Below are 20,033 nucleotides of genomic sequence, written 5' to 3'. Positions count from 1 at the left end.
CGACTTTCATCTGTAACGGTGGCCGGCGGCAGACGGAAGAGACACGGATCCGCTGGTTGACTCACGGTTACGTTTTATTTTTAATAAAGATTGCGCAATAGCGCACGAGAAACATTCAGCACACAAACACGACGTGCAGAACATAGACAACGACGAGCACAAGACACTGCGCGAACGCACATTAAATAGACAGACCACACCAACCCCACGTGATGACGAGACGAGCCACAGGTGAGACGGATAATGACAAGACGCACCCGCACCCACGGAGGTACACAGACGCAGACGAATAGACGCAGACAACGTTAACACACGCCCCAAAGGAAGGGTTCGGGGACCGTAGCGTGACAGACGCCCCCACCAAGGGCACTACCCGTCCCGGGGTGCCAACAGGACCAAGCGCCCCGAACCCACGTCGATGGGCGGATCCGAAGCGCCCAGTCCTTCGTCTGGGAGATGACCGCCCTCGGTGGAGAGTCCGCCACGAACAGCCTAGAACACCCTCCCTGGGAAGACCGGGGAAAACACGTTAGACACGTTTAACGGGACGGACACAAACACACAAACTGGTACATTAATACATAGAGGCACGAAAGGGAATAACGGATTAGGCACACATAAGGGAAGACTCACGAACACAGGGACAGACACACACGACACAGGCGCCAGGCTGCGCGCCAGAAGGAGGGCAATCAAGGGAGAGAGACCGGGAGCTGCTGGAGCTGCAGGCGCTGCGGTGGGCGGTGCTCCTCCTGCCCTTGCTGCAAACCCTCCACCGGGCGCAGCGCGGCTGGCGGACGCGCCATGTGCAGCGCGGTTGGCCGACGCGCCATGTGCAGCGCGGTTGGCCGACGCGCCAGGTGCAGCGCGGTTGGCCGACGCGCCAGGTGCAGCGCAGTTGGCCGACGCGCCAGGTGCAGCGCGACTGATCTCTCCCCTCGGTGGGCCGTAGGGCATCTCTCCTTCTCCTCTCGACCGCCCCTTGGAGCCGGCAGTGGGGTCTTCTCCCTCTGTCTCCATCGCCTCACTGCCCCGGCTCCAGCTCATGGGCTGCTCCGGACTGCCACCCCGCGAGTAGTCCATCTCTTCTCCCTCGGAGCGATCGGAGGATGGGCCCGCCTCAGGAGTCCACCTCCCCTTTACCGTCCCGGCAGACAGCTCCGAGGGGGGAGGGCTCTCCTCCTCATCCTCAGTGTAGAAGCCCTCTTCCTCGGGGTATGCGGAGCACTCCGACGGAGGGTACTCCTCCTCGTCGTACTCCTGCTCCTCGCCTTCCTCCACGGTGGTAGAGGGACCTACGGGCGGAGGGATGTAGTCCTCTTCCTCGGACTCCTCCTCCTCCTCTTCCCCGTAGTCGACGGTGGACACGTCGTCTAGCGACGGCGGGTAGTCCTCTCCCTCTCCACCGTAGTCCACCGTGGAGGCGTCGCACAACGACGGAGGGTAGGCCTCCTCCTCTCCCTCTTCACCCTCACCGTAGTATACGGTGGGGGCGGAACAAACTGAGGGAGCCTGGTCTTCCTCTTCCTCCTCGCCCTCTGATTCCTCCCCCTCGAACTCGCTCTCAGGGGTCTTCTCCGTGGAGCAGAGTTCGAGGGAGCCTACCCTCAGGGGCGAGAGGTCTCTGGTGGAAGAGGGGTGGCGCTCCTTCCAAAACCGCATCGCGGTCTTGCGAAAATAGTCCGCCAACTCCTCAGTCCTGCTTCCCGAGCCCGAAGCAACATAACCGCACATAACGGGTCCTGCTGCATCGCTTCGAGGGTGACGGGGGCTCCGCGGTGCTGTGCAGGGGAAGAGGCGTGACGTCGCTTACTGGGCTTCTTGCCCTTCTTTGGCCGGGTGGTGTATCCTGGCATGGTGTCTCTGGTCGGCTCGTCGTTCTGTAACGGTGGCCGGCGGCAGACGGAAGAGACACGGATCCGCTGGTTGACTCACGGTTACGTTTTATTTTGAATAAAGATTGCGCAATAGCGCACGAGAAACATTCAGCACACAAACACGACGTGCAGAACATAGACAACGACGAGCACAAGACACTGCGCGAACGCACATTAAATAGACAGACCACACCAACCCCACGTGATGACGAGACGAGCCACAGGTGAGACGGATAATGACAAGACGCACCCGCACCCACGGAGGTACACAGACGCAGACGAATAGACGCAGACAACGTTAACACACGCCCCAAAGGAAGGGTTCGGGGACCGTAGCGTGACATCATCTATCATTTGATAATTACATAGATAATACTACTAGGATAGCTTTTCTACATCTTCGCAACATTGCCAAGCTAAGAAATGCATTATCATAGCCTGATGCAGAAAAATTGGTACATGCGTTTGTTGACTCCAGATTAGACTACTGTAACTCATTACTGTCAGGATGATCATATAGGAATCTAAATTAACTTCAAATAGTTCAAAATGCCGCAGCCAGAGTTCTGACTAGAACTAGAAAATTCGATCATATCAGGCCGGTCCTATCAGCCCTGCATTGGCTCCCAGTTAAATTCCGTATTGATTTTAAAATTCTTTTATTGACTTCTAAAGCACTACATGGGCTTGCTCCTGATTACCTCCAGCAATTTTTTTCCTTAGAACCTCCACGTCCACTTATGGCGCATTTCCACTAGGGCCTGCTTGGCGCAGTACGGTTCGATTCGCGACGGTTTGTGAGTGTTTCCATTAGTACCAGTTCCCAGTTAGCCGGCCCCTTCGGGTACTATTTTCGTACCGACTCGCTCGAGGTTCTAACCGTTCCGAAGCGGTACAGTTCTGTGACGTGGAGGAACAGCATGACACTGATTGGCCAGGGAGTGTCGTCACAGGTTGCGTCAGGAGAGTGACTCCTCCGCTATGCTATGGACTCCTCAGCCATTTTTAAAACCCAAGGAGCGAAGTCTGTTCCCTGGTCAAACGCAGAGGTACCAACCTTTCTGTTAATAATCAGCGATCAAAAAATCCAGGGCGAACTGGACGGGGCCACTAGAAATGTAAAGGTTTTTAGCGAGGTTTGCGCGCTAATGGCCACTCATGGCTACCAGCGGTCCGTTCAGCAGTGCCGGTAGGTCCAAGCTAAAAAAGCTTAACGCGATTACCGGGCGGTGAAGGACCATAACGGACGCAGCGGAGCAAACCGCAAAGATTGGAAATGGTTCCAGCAAATGGATGCCATATACGGTCACCGGCCAGTCAGTAATGGAAGAGAAAACGTGCTGGACAGACAGGGCAATGTCGGTGCTGGAGGCCACAGAGAATGGTGAGTGTATTGTGATTTCACAGTTTTACTACTAGGCTCGTAAAAGATGTAATATGAACGTAATATGAACGCATCTATTGTAAACGCAGGAATTTAGAGCTGTGTTTGTAGTTAATGTTACCACCACAGTCACTACTGTACAATAGCTAGCTCTTAGCCTTGCTAGTTAGCTGTAGCCATAAACAAAGCATGCGCAGCGATGACGTGCTACACATTTTGTGCAGTTACGCTATATCGTTTTTGCTTTCACGGGAATGCTTGTGTTTAATATTTGTTATTTTTTACGTTCAAGATTCCCCTTCCACTGACGAGGCGAGCGTAGTTGGCAGAAAGTGTTTCCTTCAACCGGGCTTTCCTCGGGGTGCTTGGCGAACTTGTGAACACCATGCGAGACAGACGGCAGTAAAAGCACACAAAATGTTGCTTGTAGTACTATAAATATTTATTTCATATAAAGCTATACGTTATTTTTAGGTAATTTGCTTTTTGCACTTTTTAAACTATAACTATATTATTTACATATGTTGTACTTTAAATATCTATATTTCATAATAAAGTTTGATTTCATTTGATTGTATGACTGATGCTTTTTATGCAGGGTGTGTTCAGCCTGTTTGAGTAATACCAAATTATTATCAATAATTAGAGCAACCACATACAATAATAAAGATAAAGATAAATAAGATACTATAATGGTATGTGTTAAGGGGCATCGACCGGTGTTGTGGTCGCATACAAATGATGTCACGACACTACAACCCGCGCGCCAACAGCGACTCCACCCACATTGTGTTGGTCCACCATTGTAATGGAAACACAACGCGACCGTACCGTTCCGTTGCGATTCGATCCGTATCGAACCGTACCGCGCCAAGCAGGCCCTAGTGGAAATGCGCCGTAAGATCACAGGGTGCTGGCCTCTTATTAGTTCCAACAATTAATAAGCAGGGGGAAGAGCCTTTTATTATAAGGCCCCCCAACTATGGAATAACCTTCCAGAATGTGACCGGGACTCTGACACAGTCTCAATCTTTATGTCTAGGTTGAAAACTTACTTATTTAGTTTAACATTTGGTAATTAATGTGCCCTCACCCATCAAATGATTTTAGGGCTTTTATGGGTGAACTGCGGGACAGACATATGATACAAAGACTTAGAACTTCCATCATGAAGTTTTAAACCTGAGCATGAGCATTTTCAGCCAAAATCTTGGTCTGACCCAGACTAGTACAAATTTACCATAACAATTTGGAACCTTTTCCAGTGCAGCGAGTCACTTTTCCCAAAGGTGAAGCACCAGAGAAGAGCCAACAGCTGTGCAGACATGAGCACGTCCAGGGTTAGCTCTAGAGTCAGACCAGGCTTCAGTCTTCCAATCAGCACGCAAGAATGAGAGGAATGCTGAGGACGAAGAAGCAGAACAAGCCTCGACAGACACCACAACTCAATCAGACCCTAAGGCCTTTAAGACAGCAAACATTCCTAGGTGGAGAAGGGTGGTTACAACAGAACTAACCCCACACTGGTGTGCTTACATCTACTACAGACCTAACCACACACTGGTACATGCACATCTACTACAGAACTAACCCCACACTGGTGTATGTACATCTACTACAGAACTAACCCCACACTGGTGTACGTACATCTACTACAGAACTAACCCTACACTGGTGTGCTTACATCTACTACAGAACTAACCCCACACTGGTCTACATACATCTACTGCACTAATGACATATGGGGCATGTGCAGAGTTTCTGATGGTGATGAAATGTTTCTGCGCACAACGTATGCCAAATAATGCATGACTGTTCAATGACCCACAGTGGTTTCACATGATGTAATGTAAAGTCATGGCCTGGTGGTTAGGGAACTGGTCTTGTGACCGGAGGGTCCTGGGTTAAATTCCCAGACCTGAGGCTATGACTGAGGTGCCCCTGAGCAAGGCCCTTAACCCTCAATTGCTCACTTGTATAAAAATGAGATAAAAATGTAAGTCGCTGTGGATAAGGGCGTCTGCCAAATGCCGTAAATGTAAAATGTAATTCAACTCTGCACTCAAAGTGCTAAACATCTTAAACTAGTACTCTAAAAGGTCACAGCTAATAAAGAAACCATTCTAAAAGCTAGTAATAATTTTTAGCTTATGCTTACTAGACAGAATAGTATTAATTACTCAAAGATAAACAGACAAGTAGTGATCATACAGTGAACTTAGAACAACTGTAAACAATTAGCCATTGAAGGATAAAACATTCATGCACCTTAACAGGCCTAGTTAAATGTACAGAACAATCAAGCAACAATAGGCTGCTATAAAATGCAGCCAATCGCTTTACTGAATACTGTCAGGTAATTGCGTGTAGAGATTATATCACTTCTCTCTCTAATCTTCTATGTTTTGACTATTTAAAGACTTTTGCCAAATAGCGACTTAAAGGTACAGTAAGCAACATTTCATGGGCTGCTAATGCTGTGGCATGACTGGCCATTCGGCCCCTACCTAGAGCACCAGAGCAGAAGATAGCTGCATTGCTGACACAGCATATCAACTGCCATGAAATCCGTTTCTCAAAGTCTAACAGCAATGCCTAGCATTTGTGTCCGGACCTGGTGTCTCTTTATGACTGAGGCTATAACTGCCTGTATTCTCACTGGGGCTATTTTCTGTCCTTGCTATGCAATATTTCAGTCTGTCAGATGTCACTGTGGTCACGTGGAAGAATAATACTCTATTATTCTCTATTATTCTATTATTATTCTAATAATAATCTATTATTATTGATTACTATAATCTAATACTCAACCACAAAAATATTATTACATAGGTACAAGAAATTTATTCTGGAGAAGGTTTAATTTCATGTATCTTTAAGCATCAGTGCAGGGAGGAAATTGAGAGAATACACATACATGACCATAATTAACAACTGCTTCTATAGGGCTTGGTTAAACATTACACACCTAATAAAGTGATATAAAATATAATTAAATTAAACATGAAAAAATCCACACTGCAGAGGTAATAATGTGTGATAAAACTATTTAAGAGAACTGGAAGAATGTTTCTCACTCAGAATACAGAATTGCAGAGAGAAAGAAAGACAGAGGGAGAGAAAGAGAGAGAGAGAGAGAGAGAAGAAGAAGAAGAAGAAGAAGAAGAAGAAGAAGCATTCTAGTGCCGCTCTGCTTGTATAATGGGAAACTTGCATTTGACTTGGATTTGTGTTGCCATGGTAGTGAGACATACACCAGATGTTTCAGGATTATAACATGATGGTACAATCACTGGATTATTAATGTTATCTAATGTATTCAAAAGCATAATTTACTGCAAAAACTGGAAAAGAAACATTAATGTAGTTTTAGGGCTAGAGTATGTCTAACATCAAAAAATATGGAAGTAAAAGTTGCCACTATTGTAAAGAAATAACGAGTAGTGTACCAAGTTATTATTACTGTTGTTCATTATTGTTTAAATATTTGAATTCAGAAGATTTTTTTAGAAAGACCTAATAATCTGGCCCTTAAAATTTCTGTTTCATACTGAGTTCTGTTTTTTTAATGTTAAGATGTTATGCTCCCTGTATCCAACCTTCAAGTACATTTTTAATACAATTAATTAGAATGTGACTTACTCCTTGTTACAAATTACTGAGAAACAATTTAAAGCCCATAGCATGGAATTTGTATAAATTATTGAAGCCCTCCATAGTTATTCTAAATCAGGGGTGCCAATTACGTCGATCGCGATCGACCGGTCAATCGCGAAGGAAGTGTGGGTAGATTGCATGACATTAAAAAGTAGTGGATGAATGACAGGCTATGTCCATCTGCACTGACGGTTGTATATATACACCGCCCCGGTAACAATTTACGTTCGCATATCATCAAAGTTATTTTGTACAGTTTACTAAGAATTCTACACGTTAACAAATTAGCACTGGTATTCTGGCATTCTGGAGTTCTGGCATATCTATTCTGGCATTGCATCATATAACCTATAACATAGCCTATATTTTAACTTGTATAAAATATATTTGTATTCATTATGCATTTGGAGAGACCTTTAACCTTCTAATCGGTCTTGTCACGTAGCAAGCTTTTCCTTGCGCGGCTCATTGAGGTTTGAATTTCATCCAGAATTGTGTTATTACGAAATTATGCACTTAAAGCAAAGAAAGGTCAAGAGGTGACAAGACTTCTTTACTGCGGCAAACAGAACGTTAGTCTATGAAAGTTAAAGTGAACCAAAGCTACACTTTAGGCCTACGCATCGTGCCAAACCGCAACACGTAGGCTAGCTACTCCTATTTTTTCTAATAGAATTTACCATAAATGTTGCTAAACTGAACCTAGTGCAGAAGACGAGTGAAACGTCATCTGAACTAAATGCAAACTACAACTACTGATAAGTACCTAATTTTAAGATGAAACAGAGAAGCCTATGTCAACTATTATCCTGAAAATTTTGGATTTAAAAATGTTTGCTGAGACAGTTACCAAAAATACAATAAAAAATAGTGGAACGCAGGTAGTCGACCATATACGCCAAAGTTCTCGCATAATTTCAGTGTGAGTGAACAATGCATCATTGTGGTCTCACGTAGCTTAATTATTTAGTAATTGAGCAAAGATGAGCACTGGTGGGCAGTGGGTGAAGCGATTAAACAAAAACAGGCCGTAATCTTAAAACTCGTGAGGGGAACGCTTGCATCTAACAAATTGTTACTTTTATCCAATATCCCGTATTATCATAATCCCGTAAGAACATATTCACATTTTTATGACAATTAGCTCAAAAGCCAAGGGCAGACTTACTTCTGCCGTTCTCCTTCATGAATGTGACGATGTCTTTATAATTTAAATCTTCTCCATATGGGAAGGCTTCTACGGTCATGTTTTCTTCGAGTAAGTTTAGAAAAATGCCTTCGGAAAGAAAGAAGTGGGGTCTGTCGTCTTGCTTTAAATCGTGAAATAACATCAGGGCGCGCTTGGTCCAGTTAAAATGCGCGTGAAGGTAATTGACAAAGTCGCCGAGTTTCGTGGTAGTGGGACCTGTCCGAACAATAGTTCTGAACTCTTCAACATTATCAAAGCCAAACGCTAGTCCTCCAGCAGTTATCAATGGCAGATTCCAATGGGACGCAAATCTTCCTACGGAGGCGACAGCATATACACACCCCGGTCCAATGAAAGCATCTGGTTTATGGTAAAGTTTAGTATCCACTGCAATGATCTGTGCTTTATTTTCCGAGCAAGACCCAGTGGAATCCTCTACACTGAAGTTCAGGAGGTTTATGGTGTGTCTTGCTAGAAGTCCGCTTTTCAGGATATGTTCTCTCGCCATGCGGATTGCAGGCAGGACCCTTGGCGATGCCCAAGGATATTTTATATTGTCTGGAAGCATCACGGCCACAGTGATATTATCCGCATTTGTTCTGCACCTGGTCATAACACAGTAACCAAATATTAAAAAAATACAATGTACAAGTTGCGTTTTATATCCCATTACGAATGCAAGATTTTAAAAAATCCTAGTTTGGACAATAAGCAAATCCCAGGTGAGATTCTGCGTCTTCAAACCGAATCATATGCCTTTCTCCATCAAAAGAAACAAGTTGAGAGGATTATCCATTTGTGTGTAGTTTAACTCCAGAACTGTTATTCGAAATTATTTAGAAGCTCCTTTTGCCAAGTTTAATTGAATTTTAAGGTCCGAGTCGCCTCTATGAGCGTACTCTATGTGATAACATTCATCCAAATGACCAACTTGAAATCAGTGCAACACCCTCAGTACAGCCCCCTACACGTCATGTCAAATCCCTGCAATGAGCAAGTAAATAGCGCCCTCTGCCTGTCAGGCAAAACAGTACTTTGCAGAGTAGGCAAAAACCTGAAATTTTGAAGTAAGCTATGCAGCAATGTACTGTAAATTTCTTTTCTGATCACTGCACAGTAAAACTATTTTTTTATTATTGTGGCAAACCCAGTGTGTGGCAGTAGTCAAGAGTCCAAGACTCTTGAACAAATGTTGGGTCTACTCATGCCACACAGGATAAGTTTGCCACAATAATTAATTATTCTAAATTATATGTTGTACAGTGCAGTTTATGCTAAACATTTGTGTAGGTGAACACAAATGTTTTTTTTTTATTTACTTAAGGTTAGGTGAGAACACTTTGTTATTCAACTCTGAGAATCTGAGAAACAAGAAAAACTATTTCTTGTTTATTCAACTGGATGTAACACTGTAACACATGTAACACACATATAAGCTGATTATAAGCAAATTAAGATTTTATTATTTAAAACAAACAAACAAAAAACCCTAAACATCTGAAACCACTTGTCCTCTACTGACTGGTCTTGGGCAGTCTGTAGACTCCAGTCGAGACAATCAGCTGGTGGTCCCGGACCTTCTTCTGCAGGAAGGCCTGGAGCTCATTGACGTCCATCTCTGTGGCACCGGGCCCTGTGACCACAAACATGCGCAGCATGGAGTGGATCCTCTCCAGAGTCATGCTCTCCAGGTTGGTCAGCATGGCCTGAATGTACGCCCAGAACAACTGAGCCCAGACAGGGGGACAGGGGACAGCAGTTAGGCACCCAGCAGAAACACCCGGCCGATATTCACGCTGTCTCCTGCACAAGATGATCTTTTTTAATCAATAAAGACAGCAAGAGTAATCAGTATAATTTTCTGTACGGACAATTGCATTGAACAAATATTAATAAAAATATTAATATTATAATGCCAGTGCAACAAAGACAGCTAGCACTTGTATTGGACATAAAACATTGTTATATTAAACAAAATATTTTTTGATAATTCTGGTAGTTACTGTAGGCCAGACAAATTATGTAAACAGTTTAAGACTGTTACAACAATGCCTGCTGAAAATAATAATTGCAGTCGAAGCATATAAATATGTTTGAATAGATTTTCAGAATAGATTTCAAAACAGCACTACCAACTCAGCAGTGTTCCGTATTCAAGCCTCAGGGGTGTTCACATAATCACTGCCAAATAATGGCCTTGCATAATTATTATGTTCCAGGACAGCCATGACTCAGTATGGACCATTGGGGTGACAGCGGGTCCAGCTCTGCCCCACCTGCAGCTTCTCCTCCCTCTGCTCGGACTGGGTGGTAGTGTTGGAGTCTCCCTCCTCGTCACTGTCCAGCAGCATGACACTGCGGTCTGGCCGTTCCCGGGACGAGGCTGTCTCAAGCACGCTGTAGCGGCCGCTTGTCTCCTCCTGCAGCACGCCCTGTTGTTGCCACAGGGCCAGTTTCCTGCGCACCAGCTCCTGCGACACCCCCAAAGCACCACTCAGCTCTTCCAGGGTCCACGTGCCTGCAGGGGAGGAATTCATGCTGATAAACACAAACTTTGTCACTGTACAAATGAAAAAAATAAATGTACACAGCAAAAGGAGGAAGTGAGTACAGTATTGCAGTGAAAGGCCAGGGCACTTTACCCTTGTCCTGAAAGTGCAGGATGATAGCAGCATGGATGGGTGACACAGAGAGGTTGGTCAGGGTGCGGTCTTCCAGCTCCACATCCAGACTCACTGACCCGAGGTGAGGTTTCCAGCACAGAGTCCTCATGGCCTTCAAGTTCAGGGACACACACAGAAAGCTACTCAGGACAGACCACGGCAATTTCTTTTTAGGCAGTGCAGTGTAAACATCATCAAAGAGTGTACTTTGACAGCTGGAATTCATTGCGAGCCAACGGGGAGAGAGGACGGGTTGGGCACATGGCTAGAATTATTTTTCAGGCTAGCGTTGGCAGAAGCTGTTTATCAAGAGAAAGACCTTGAGCTTTTCAAAGCGGACTGTGTAGGCCTCCATGGCTTTGGAGACTACAGCCGGCAACTCCATCTTCTCCTCTTTGAGCTGAGGCCAGAACTCTGAAGACAGGATCATGGCTGACAGAGGAATGGGAGGCTGTTCTTCAGCAGACAGACGAGCCTCGTCCTCACGGATATTAGTGTTGATCCTACGGGAGTCCGCCACATCCTATTGGGAGAGATACAGAAAAAGACATAAAATTAGACAGGGAGACAGACAGAGAGGTTGTTTTAAGTATTAGTTACAAAGATAGGGTTCTGGACTAGGTCTAAGAAATATTCAATGAGCCACCTATTTTGCAAAATAATTAAATATTCACATTCATATACTGTAATTTTAGTAAAAGACATATTCAAGAGGATGACCTGTGTGATGCACTGTACAGAAAGGGAAAAATTCCAAGGGACTTCTATAGTATTACAAATCTGCCTGTATTTAACTTTTGAAAAAGTGTTTGAAAAACAAATGTTTCTCAATATATATCAAATCATGAACCATCCTGCATTTTGTGAAACCTGCTACACAGTATCAGAAGTCTTGGAGGTTTGGGATGATTGCAGAACAGACATTAGAAGAGACATCAAGCCTGTCAGTTTGCAGAGGTAAGCCTACCTTTAGCATAACCTCACAGTACTGCATGTGGGACTCTCCAAACCTCAGTTTCAGTAATTCCACATTTCGAATCTCCCTATGCATGCATGCCCACACAAAGAAACATACACACATGAAATAAAAACTAATTTATCAGCATACAATCCATATACAATCCATAGAACTTCACTGCACTTTATGCAATAACCGGATTATCACTGAGTAAGCTCTGTAGCAAATGTATAAAAAATCAACGATGCATGAAGTGTGTGTCCGTGCAGTAAGTGAAAGCACCTAGCTGTGTTGTAGTTAAGTTGGTGAAGGAGTCTGTCCGCTAGCACAGTCTTGTACTCGTCAATGAAGATTTCTTTACTGCCATAGATGCTCACAAGGAGACTAATAATATCTGAGGAACGGCGCTTAGAGCCAGTCTTATCTACACAGAGAGAAAGAGTGGAGCTGTAAGCATACATACAGCACCAGTGCAGAAAACAAACACAACAACAAAATATGCATCCATTAGCTGGTCTCTAACCTGCAAGAGCGTCAGTGGGGTCGGGAGTCCACTCTTCCGGATCACTCCCCTCATCCTCACTATCTTGCGTTTCCAGAGTAACAGGATCAGCTCTAGAAAGCTCATTGGCCAGATCGCTGCAGCCCTCTGCATCACCTGTCAGACTCCCCACAATCTGGCGCACTGTGTCCTCACGGGTCCTACCCACACCAGAGTCCAATCCACACTCAACCAATACAGTAAAACCACTTTAATCTATCCACCTATCTTCTCAATTTCAGCCAGTAAAATGCTAACAACACAGTACACCTTCTTGGCTTTCATTTTGGACACAAAGTATTAGTGTATGATACAGAAAGATGGTGGTGGGCCTCACCGAAGATACTTGCGGATGGGTTGGCAGGCCACCTGCAAGATGACCATGGAGGGGTCCAGTTCGCGTAGAGCTTTAATAGCCGATATGTATACAGTGATTATGTCTGATGTGTGAACTCCTACAGAGGGTGGGGGAGGGGGTAATATTTCTTAATGGTCCATACAAACAAGCCATATAGAGTTCTGTTCACAGCTTTGCCTCTGACCTGGGTGCAGCAAACGTGTCTCAAAAGCGGATTTAAGGGAGGTAAGCAACTGCTGCCTCTGATTGGTCCGCTCCAAACAAAACTTCAGATCTTCAATGGCAGGAATTGAATCTGGGAAATCTAAATAGCCAGAAAAAGATATGATTTGGAACACATTTAGGAGTTTCAAAGCACAGCACAGCTGGAAAGAGCACAGGCATATCCATTTTAAAAATCTAAATTGCCTTACCATTACATGTGCAACAGGACCTTTTTAGTACAGTTCAATTAGGTTTTATTGTACAGCAATCTTAACAGCAGATACTGGTCACAAAACAGCCCTCCAGTATTGCAATTAGGCCTTCCACCTCGGATGATGCTGAAAAGCTCCTCGATCCTCATTTTCACGTAGATGCGGCAGAAGAACTGGTGCATGTAGCATCGCCAGCGTTGGAGGTTGGCACCGCCAGGGTGGTGGGGCTTCCGCTCAGCACCAGCCTCTCCCACCTCGCTGGAGAACACCCTGCTCAGCCAGCCAAGCACCTGCTCCATCCACTGCAGCCCAGGATAAGGATGGTCGGATTACAAATGTGTCGCCATTACAAATCTATATATTAATAATGCTATAATGCTGACAATCCAATTATGTAAACGTTTGTAGCTTTAAAACCACAATCCAAGTAGCAGACGGTTTGCGTGGTCTGTAAGAGCAAAGAGGTCAAATAGTAACATACGTCATTGAAGTCGGTAAGGAAGGAGCTCTCGTATTCTCCACGGCAACGCTGCTCCATCCTCTGCTCGATGAGCCTGTGCAAGATGCTAGTAACCGCGTCAGAGCTCACCCGCTCCAACTGCTGTAGCCTGGACCTGAAACACACAACCAGCCCCCAGTGGCACGGTTACAAACATACAATGGCTGCACAGTAACTCACAGGCACAGAACCCATCATTAAACACACTGAGGTCATAAACCTGATGAAGGCATGCCTTACACAGACGATCCAGCAGCTGTGTCTGCTCCTAATAACATCAGTTTTCCTGCATACTTGCTTATTCCCTCATATATACTCATATAAATAAATATTTAAATAATCACATTTCTTCTCTCTCAGTGTTTATAATGAAACCTATGTAATGAAACTTGTATCACAAAAGCATGCAGCCCTGTGCTTACAGGATTTGCCTGAGCTCTTGCAGCTGCTCCAGGGCCTCCTGGCACCAGCACAGGTGGGGTAGGGTACCACAGCCCAAGCAAAGGCCCTCCATTGGGCCCTCCTCTCCCTCTGCACCCTCCCCCACCTGGCTCATGTGCACAGAGAATGTGCGGCTGTAGAACTCCAGCACGCACTGCTGGAGAACCGACGGTGGCGAGAAAAGGAGGATGGCCCGGATGACAGAAAAGGCCCTTTCGCGCAGGTTGTGGGACCCGGGCCCAGCCAGCCCGCTGCGACCCTCATCCTGCCATGAGCCCAACCGCTCAAGGCCACCTGAAAGAAGAGGGAGGAACAAGAAATGGTAAGGCTTATGAAGAAAACAAGACACATTAATACTGACCAAGGACATGCAACTATATCCATGACTAAATCTCTAAATTTGTCATTCTGCAGCACTTCTAAGCTGCTCCGTCACAAGAATAATCATAATCTCACTGAAAACCACCCTTATGCTTACCATTCAAATAAAGAGTAGGACACATACAGAAACTGGAGAACGCAGCCTACCCAGGAAAGGCTCGAGCCGTAGCAGCAGGGTCCTGAACGCCTCTATTAGGGCCCGTGCCCGGTCCCTCTCCTCCGACTCCCCCTCTGGCTGCTGTAGCCCTGCCCAGAACTCCGGAGCCACATCAGAGGACAGGCGAAGCTGCAGGGTCTCCAGCAGCCAGCCCTCCAAATACTGACCGAGTCCTTGCCCACACAGCAGGGCAATGGCGTCAGAAATAGTTTCATCCGCAATTGAAGAAGGTATTACCGGAGATACCTGCACATAAATTGTTGGTAACGCAAAGGTGAGTTACCACATAGCGAGAAATAATATATGTGCTACAGATTATTTATATGTAAGAAGTGTTGCCAGCATGCTTATGCTTATATTTTATATCTCAATGAATCTGCAACTCACCAGTGCAGCAGTTACAGAGTCCCAGGCAGCGGACAGCCCCTTAGGCATTAAAATCGGACTGTCGTTCATTCCGCTGAGTCAGTTATACTATTACCAGTCTACGAATATAAAGCTAGTTTTGAAGGCAACATTTTCAGGGACACTATCGTATTCCCATTTTAACAGATCACTTGATCATGTACGACATAGAACGTCTGTACAATTTTACAGCAATGATATTTGTCCTGAGTATCGCGCTCTTCTTCAACGGTCTGTCCCGTGTTGATGACGTTGCTATTACCGGAAGTTGCTAAAAGTACTGTGGAAGTGCTCGTTGTCCGGGAAACAGGAGGAAGACTTTTAACGTGCTAGCTGTGAACGATTCTAGCGCCTACAAATGAGCTCTATGTAGGTTGAAGCTCCTTCAGTTACACTAATTGTATGGTACATAATTGCTTAGAAAGTTGCATAAATTGGACCAGGCAGTTCTAGTCTAACTAACTAATCAGTATGACCCAACAAGGAGCCGCACTACAAACCTACAACAACGAACTGGTGAAGTGTAAGTAGATAATACTCATCGCTAGCCTGCTAGGTTAACTAACGCTAACTTAATCCACGTATATTCGAAGGGAAGTAACTACAGCACGTTTTCTAAGAGTTCGCGGTCATTTGTTTTGCTAGGCTGACTAGCTAGGTTACTAACTGGGTAAGTAAACGAAGTTACCAAGTGATGTCGTTATCCCAGCTGATGGACCCCAGTCAAGCTAGCGGAAGTTTGCTATTATAAGTGGGCTGAAACAATCAGCGATGCTGTTTTTGTAGTATTCTGTTGTCGATTTACCTCAACTATAATACTGAGAATGTATTCCCAGTAACAAAAATAACTCTTGGAAATAATTTGAGCAAAGAATGACTTGAAGTCACTATTATTCTATTATTATACATTACTGCTCTTAATAGTGTGGCTATGTTAGCTCCTATAGTCAGGCACTTTGACACTGTTCATTGCAAACGTGCCGTATTCGTTACATCAATTAGACCTAGCTACATATCCTAGCTACACTTAAGTTTGAAGAATACAGCTCAAGGGATGTGTTCTTCAGTTTGTAATTCATGTGGTGAATGTTGCACGCGTGGCATTTTTCGTTCTTTATTTAGCCCATTACAAACACATGTACCTCCTTTAATTTATCCTTTCTACATGATTCAGCAAAATGTTTGCTGAGTAAGGTTCAGTTTGCACATACACACATTCCTCCCACTTTTCATTACATGAATGAATGTAAAGCGCCTTGCTGTAATAACAAACGGACTGCCTCATGTGCACTTTATTGCTACTGTTTATTAAATGTCTGTGGGCAGAACGATGGAGAAAAAACAAAAATATTAAAAAGAAACAAATGACTAAATCTGCTTCTTATTGATTCATGCTCTTTTGCAGATTAGGCAACATTTTGAGTGTGAAGCAGTCTGAGGAGTTTAATTGTGTACAAGTATACATGCTGTACAGTCCCTGGCATAAGTTCTGTCGCTTATCCATGTTGTGGAAACAAAAGCTTATATCCTGACTTTAAATTCATCGATTGGTTTTAGAAATGACTCGTATGAAAGCTGAAACCCTCCCAAATGAGATTTAATGTTCAAAAATAAATTTGCTTTATATTTAATAATTTGTGTGATTTCCATGAGGTTGAAGGACCGCATCCATGCAGTTCGACAATGATTCATACAATTTATTGATGAAGTCATCAGGAATAGCAGTGTTATATGTCTCGCAGAGATTTGAAGAGACTGGAGATGTTTTTGACAAGCCCAGGTCCGGCAGACCACACAAGACAAATGCTCGGGAGGAACGTTTGTTGGTTAGAAAATCCAAAGCCAGTCCCTCTTCCACTGCAGCAGAGCTCCACCAGGCCTGGTCACCTCAAGTTCCTGTGTCAACTAGAACAGTTTGTAGTATTCTGTCTCGAAATGGCCTCCATGGTCGAATCAGTGCCCAGAAGCCAGCACTAAACAAAAGGCAGGTAAAAAACCATGTGGCATTTGCCAAGGCCCACAGCCTGCTAAACGGATGGACGCTGGAAAAGTGGCAGAAGGTGGATTTCTCAGATGAATCTTCAGTTGAATTACATCACAGCCGCCGCATTTAAAAAAAAAAAAAAAGGTTATAAGCTTTTTTTTCCACAACATGGATAAGCGACAGAACTTGTATATATACTTACTATATCTCGCGTTAGCGTTATGTCAAGCTACCTAAAACAGCGCACTACATGGCTTTTCCAAATATTGCCTCTGCTTAGGTATAGAGGAGCTTTGCTTCAAGAGGGATGAGCTCAGTAAGCAGATAAAGCAGGAGGAAGAGGAGAAGGCTCGTCTTCAGCACGACATCCGCATACTGACGGAGAAGCTAAGCCGTGTGAACGAGAGCTTGGCCCGCCGCCTCACCGCCTGCGCAGAGTTCGACCGCACTATTGCGGAGACCGAGGCTGCCTATATGAAGGTCAGGATCTTCTGGTTTAAGGAGTTCTTAATCTGCTCATCTATTAATTTTGTTATAGTTTATCATAAAATAATTATTACAATGTGAAGGACAAGTTTTCTTTAATTTGGTTCCTACATGGAAGAAATGTTAAGGAAATGCCATGCTTGTTTTGCATGTTTTCTGCTATATCTGTCACCTGATTTGAAACAGAATTTTAGCAGTTTAGAAGCTAATTTAGTAATGAAGCCCACATGGACACACACTCCCACTTGTGGCTAGTTAAAACCAACTCTTCAGAGATAGAACGTTGGTAGAATAGAGGCACTAATATGCTTCAAATCCACTTTCAGCAGCATTAAAGCAGTCGTAAACTGCTTTTAAAGTCATCAACTGAATAAAGTGTTTTGGCATAAAGCTGGATATACAGAGTTGTCAGTTTATTATTTACGCCCATCTTGTAGTGTTGCACTACCATTGGTCTTCAGAGCAGTATGAATTAATCAGGGCATGGATTCTTCAAGACGCCAGGCAGGAATGCGGTAACTGCCTTTTTACAGTTTCTGCAAATTGGTTGGCTACAAAGTAGGAGTTTGAATGCCTGTCAGAGACTGAGAGAAGTCTGATAACCATGCAGGGACTGAGATGTGACCGTTTATCTAGCTGTTTGTAACAGATAGAACACTGGTATCCTCTTGTGGATTGAGAGAAGACTGGTATACTCTCAGAGAGAAGACTTGATAATTGAAGTCATATATCCTCTCAAAGATTGAGAAATGACTGCTATTTGTAACTATGAAAAGAATGGTATCCTCTCAGGGACTGGGAAATTTTACCATCTATCTTGGAGTATTTCAAAGGATAGTGATCTCAAAGATTAGACTTCAAAATCGACCCGTTTCCTATTTTTAGTTTTTTGCAAAAATAATGTCAGTCACTAGCCCCTCCCATTTTGTTTCAAATATTAGGAGGGCCATGCAGACTGGAATCATTTTGTGTTCTTAGCAAACCAGAAAACGCAACGTGCTCATAAGACTCATCTTGCATGTGAAAGATGGATCACGTCAAATGTTGCAAGTATATATAATGATTATTTATTAATTAATGCACAGCCCTTGTTCTAGACTGTGGGGTAGTGACATGTAATGGTTGACTAGGTCTTTAGTCAGATTATTAAAGCCAGAATTATAAGAACTTGAAAAAGAATACCATTTTCATGCTATGTACATTGGCTATACCTAAATGAAGTAAATGTTTGCAAGGTGTGGACCAAATTTACAGACATCATTTACTGGCCAAAAACAGCTTTTTAAACACGTAGCTCAGAACAAAGAATTTACAGAGATCTTCTGTTTCTTTTGGCAAAAAACCTTAACAAACTCCTCCTTCTCATATGCAGTTTTGGTATATAGAATATGTTCTCCATTTCAGCAATGACTTTGTGTAGGTCAGTTCTCCTCAAAAACTGACATAGTGTCTGCAATGGGACAGAAGATCTGTGCCCTACAGTGGAAAGCTCCAATCTGTCAGTCAACAGCTTGTTCACAGACCCTTCCATTTTGAAACATTTTTGAAATTTTGACACAAGGAATCATCAGTTCAAATATTTTGAGGCTATTGGAGATTCAGTGAATATCAAGAACCTTCAAAAGGAACTTGTGTTTAGAGGTTTGTGCTTAGAGGTTGTAAGGTATTATTAAAAACAAAATGGTGGAGTGTGTTTTTGTTTGCTTTTTTCTCTATATCTGATGATACACTGTGATTAACCATAAAACATTGACACTGTAATGAACCTGCTGTACAGTTTTGCTGCAAATGGCTCTTATCCACTTTATCCAAAAGATGATGGGACTTGAGGTTTGGGGATTGTACAGGCCACTGAAGCAATAAAGATTTGTTGTCATGTTCCTGGAACAGTTTGTGATGTGTGCCATGTTGCATTATCATGGTAAATTTCATTATCTAAGTGTGCATTATCTGTATCTCTTTAAATACCTAACAGGGTTGTGTGTGAAATGTCCAGGTTGCAAGGGAGATGCTATAACAGACATGCCTTGCACCAACCATGATGGCATGAAGCATGTTAAGTCAGAAAGGTCTTTGTTTTGTTCATTTCACTGCTTAGTTTAACACTAAGGTAGAAATATTATTCTGCTGACATACTGCAGTTACATGATGTATAAGATGTTGGTGCCATTTTAAGGGGATACATTTGAGAAACTTGTGATAAAATGGCTAATGTCAATCTCCAGATGCTTGTTTTTCTGTATTGAGTGTGGAAATCTTTTTTGCCTTTTACAGATTCTGGAAAGTTCTCAGACACTGTTGAATGTTCTGAAGAAAGAAACAGGGAACCTTACTAAAGCCACTGAACCTAGGAGTAGCAAAGATCATTGACCCATAATCTGTGCCCACCTCCAGGTCTTATTATCTATTTCCATGTCTTGCCTTTTGTTGATTTTATTTTACTGTTCAAATGCAATATTATTATTATTGCATTTGATAATTATTGTTCAATATGGAAAGATACAATATTTTGACTGTGCGTTAAATGCTGACTTTGGTAAATTATATTTAAAAAATGAAAAGTTTTAATAAAGTTTATATCTTGTAACGTCATTTCATTGTATTTGGTTAGCCTTAAACATCAAAACTGTGTTCACC

At 43.5% G+C, this 20,033-nt stretch overlaps 3 protein-coding genes across 5 annotated transcripts in view; 1 reads left to right on the top strand and 2 right to left on the bottom strand.

Moving 5' to 3' along the window:
- The window catches only part of npr2 (natriuretic peptide receptor 2), a 47,316-nt gene extending 38,295 nt beyond the window's left edge, over positions 1–9,021 (bottom strand). For both annotated transcript variants that reach the window (XM_077012031.1, XM_077012033.1), the window contains exon 1: positions 8,087–9,021. In XM_077012031.1, the coding sequence (XP_076868146.1) occupies positions 8,087–8,777 (691 nt within the window). In that variant the 5' untranslated portion in view covers positions 8,778–9,021. The remainder of the gene's footprint in view (positions 1–8,086) is intronic.
- Positions 8,587–15,223, bottom strand: anapc2 (anaphase promoting complex subunit 2). Of its 2 annotated transcripts, XM_077012039.1 has the most exons (15): positions 14,909–15,223; positions 14,512–14,767; positions 13,965–14,277; positions 13,525–13,657; positions 13,159–13,345; positions 12,812–12,931; positions 12,607–12,724; positions 12,252–12,430; positions 12,011–12,152; positions 11,738–11,813; positions 11,090–11,293; positions 10,750–10,882; positions 10,384–10,625; positions 9,630–9,834; positions 8,587–8,712 (listed from the first exon to the last, which is right to left on the bottom strand). In XM_077012039.1, the coding sequence occupies exons 1-15, from the start codon at positions 14,975–14,977 to the stop codon at positions 8,675–8,677; spliced, it is 2,415 nt and encodes an 804-aa protein (XP_076868154.1). In that variant the 5' UTR covers positions 14,978–15,223; the 3' UTR covers positions 8,587–8,674. The 2 variants fall into 2 exon arrangements, with proteins under 2 accessions (XP_076868154.1, XP_076868155.1); XM_077012040.1 differs by lacking the exon at positions 8,587–8,712 and having other exon boundaries at positions 9,575–9,834.
- Positions 15,224–15,226: 3 nt separating this feature from the next.
- Positions 15,227–19,988, top strand: ssna1 (Sjogren syndrome nuclear autoantigen 1). The gene is made up of 3 exons (XM_077012041.1): positions 15,227–15,449; positions 17,191–17,390; positions 19,671–19,988. The coding sequence occupies exons 1-3, from the start codon at positions 15,398–15,400 to the stop codon at positions 19,764–19,766; spliced, it is 348 nt and encodes a 115-aa protein (XP_076868156.1). The 5' UTR covers positions 15,227–15,397; the 3' UTR covers positions 19,767–19,988.
- Positions 19,989–20,033: the final 45 nt, after the last annotated feature.

The sequence above is a fragment of the Brachyhypopomus gauderio genome, chromosome 7, assembly GCF_052324685.1.
Source record: "Brachyhypopomus gauderio isolate BG-103 chromosome 7, BGAUD_0.2, whole genome shotgun sequence".
Classification (NCBI taxonomy): Eukaryota; Metazoa; Chordata; class Actinopteri; order Gymnotiformes; family Hypopomidae; genus Brachyhypopomus; species Brachyhypopomus gauderio.
The sequence above is the reverse complement of the archived record's forward strand: the minus strand, read 5'-3'. Positions and strand labels throughout refer to the sequence as shown.

Excerpts from the sequence above, each read along its gene's own strand:
- anapc2 (XM_077012039.1), bottom strand. The coding sequence starts at position 14,977 with ATGAACGACAGTCCGATTTTAATGCCTAAGGGGCTGTCCGCTGCCTGG. Across the intron at positions 14,278-14,511 it reads ACGGCTCGAGCCTTTCCTGG|GTGGCCTTGAGCGGTTGGGC; the intron begins GTAGGCTGCGTT and ends CTCTTCTTTCAG. Across the intron at positions 13,346-13,524 it reads TCCTTACCGACTTCAATGAC|TGGATGGAGCAGGTGCTTGG; the intron begins GTATGTTACTAT and ends CCTGGGCTGCAG.
- ssna1 (XM_077012041.1), top strand. The coding sequence starts at position 15,398 with ATGACCCAACAAGGAGCCGCACTACAAACCTACAACAACGAACTGGTG. Across the intron at positions 15,450-17,190 it reads CAACAACGAACTGGTGAAGT|GTATAGAGGAGCTTTGCTTC; the intron begins GTAAGTAGATAA and ends GCCTCTGCTTAG. Across the intron at positions 17,391-19,670 it reads CCGAGGCTGCCTATATGAAG|ATTCTGGAAAGTTCTCAGAC; the intron begins GTCAGGATCTTC and ends TGCCTTTTACAG.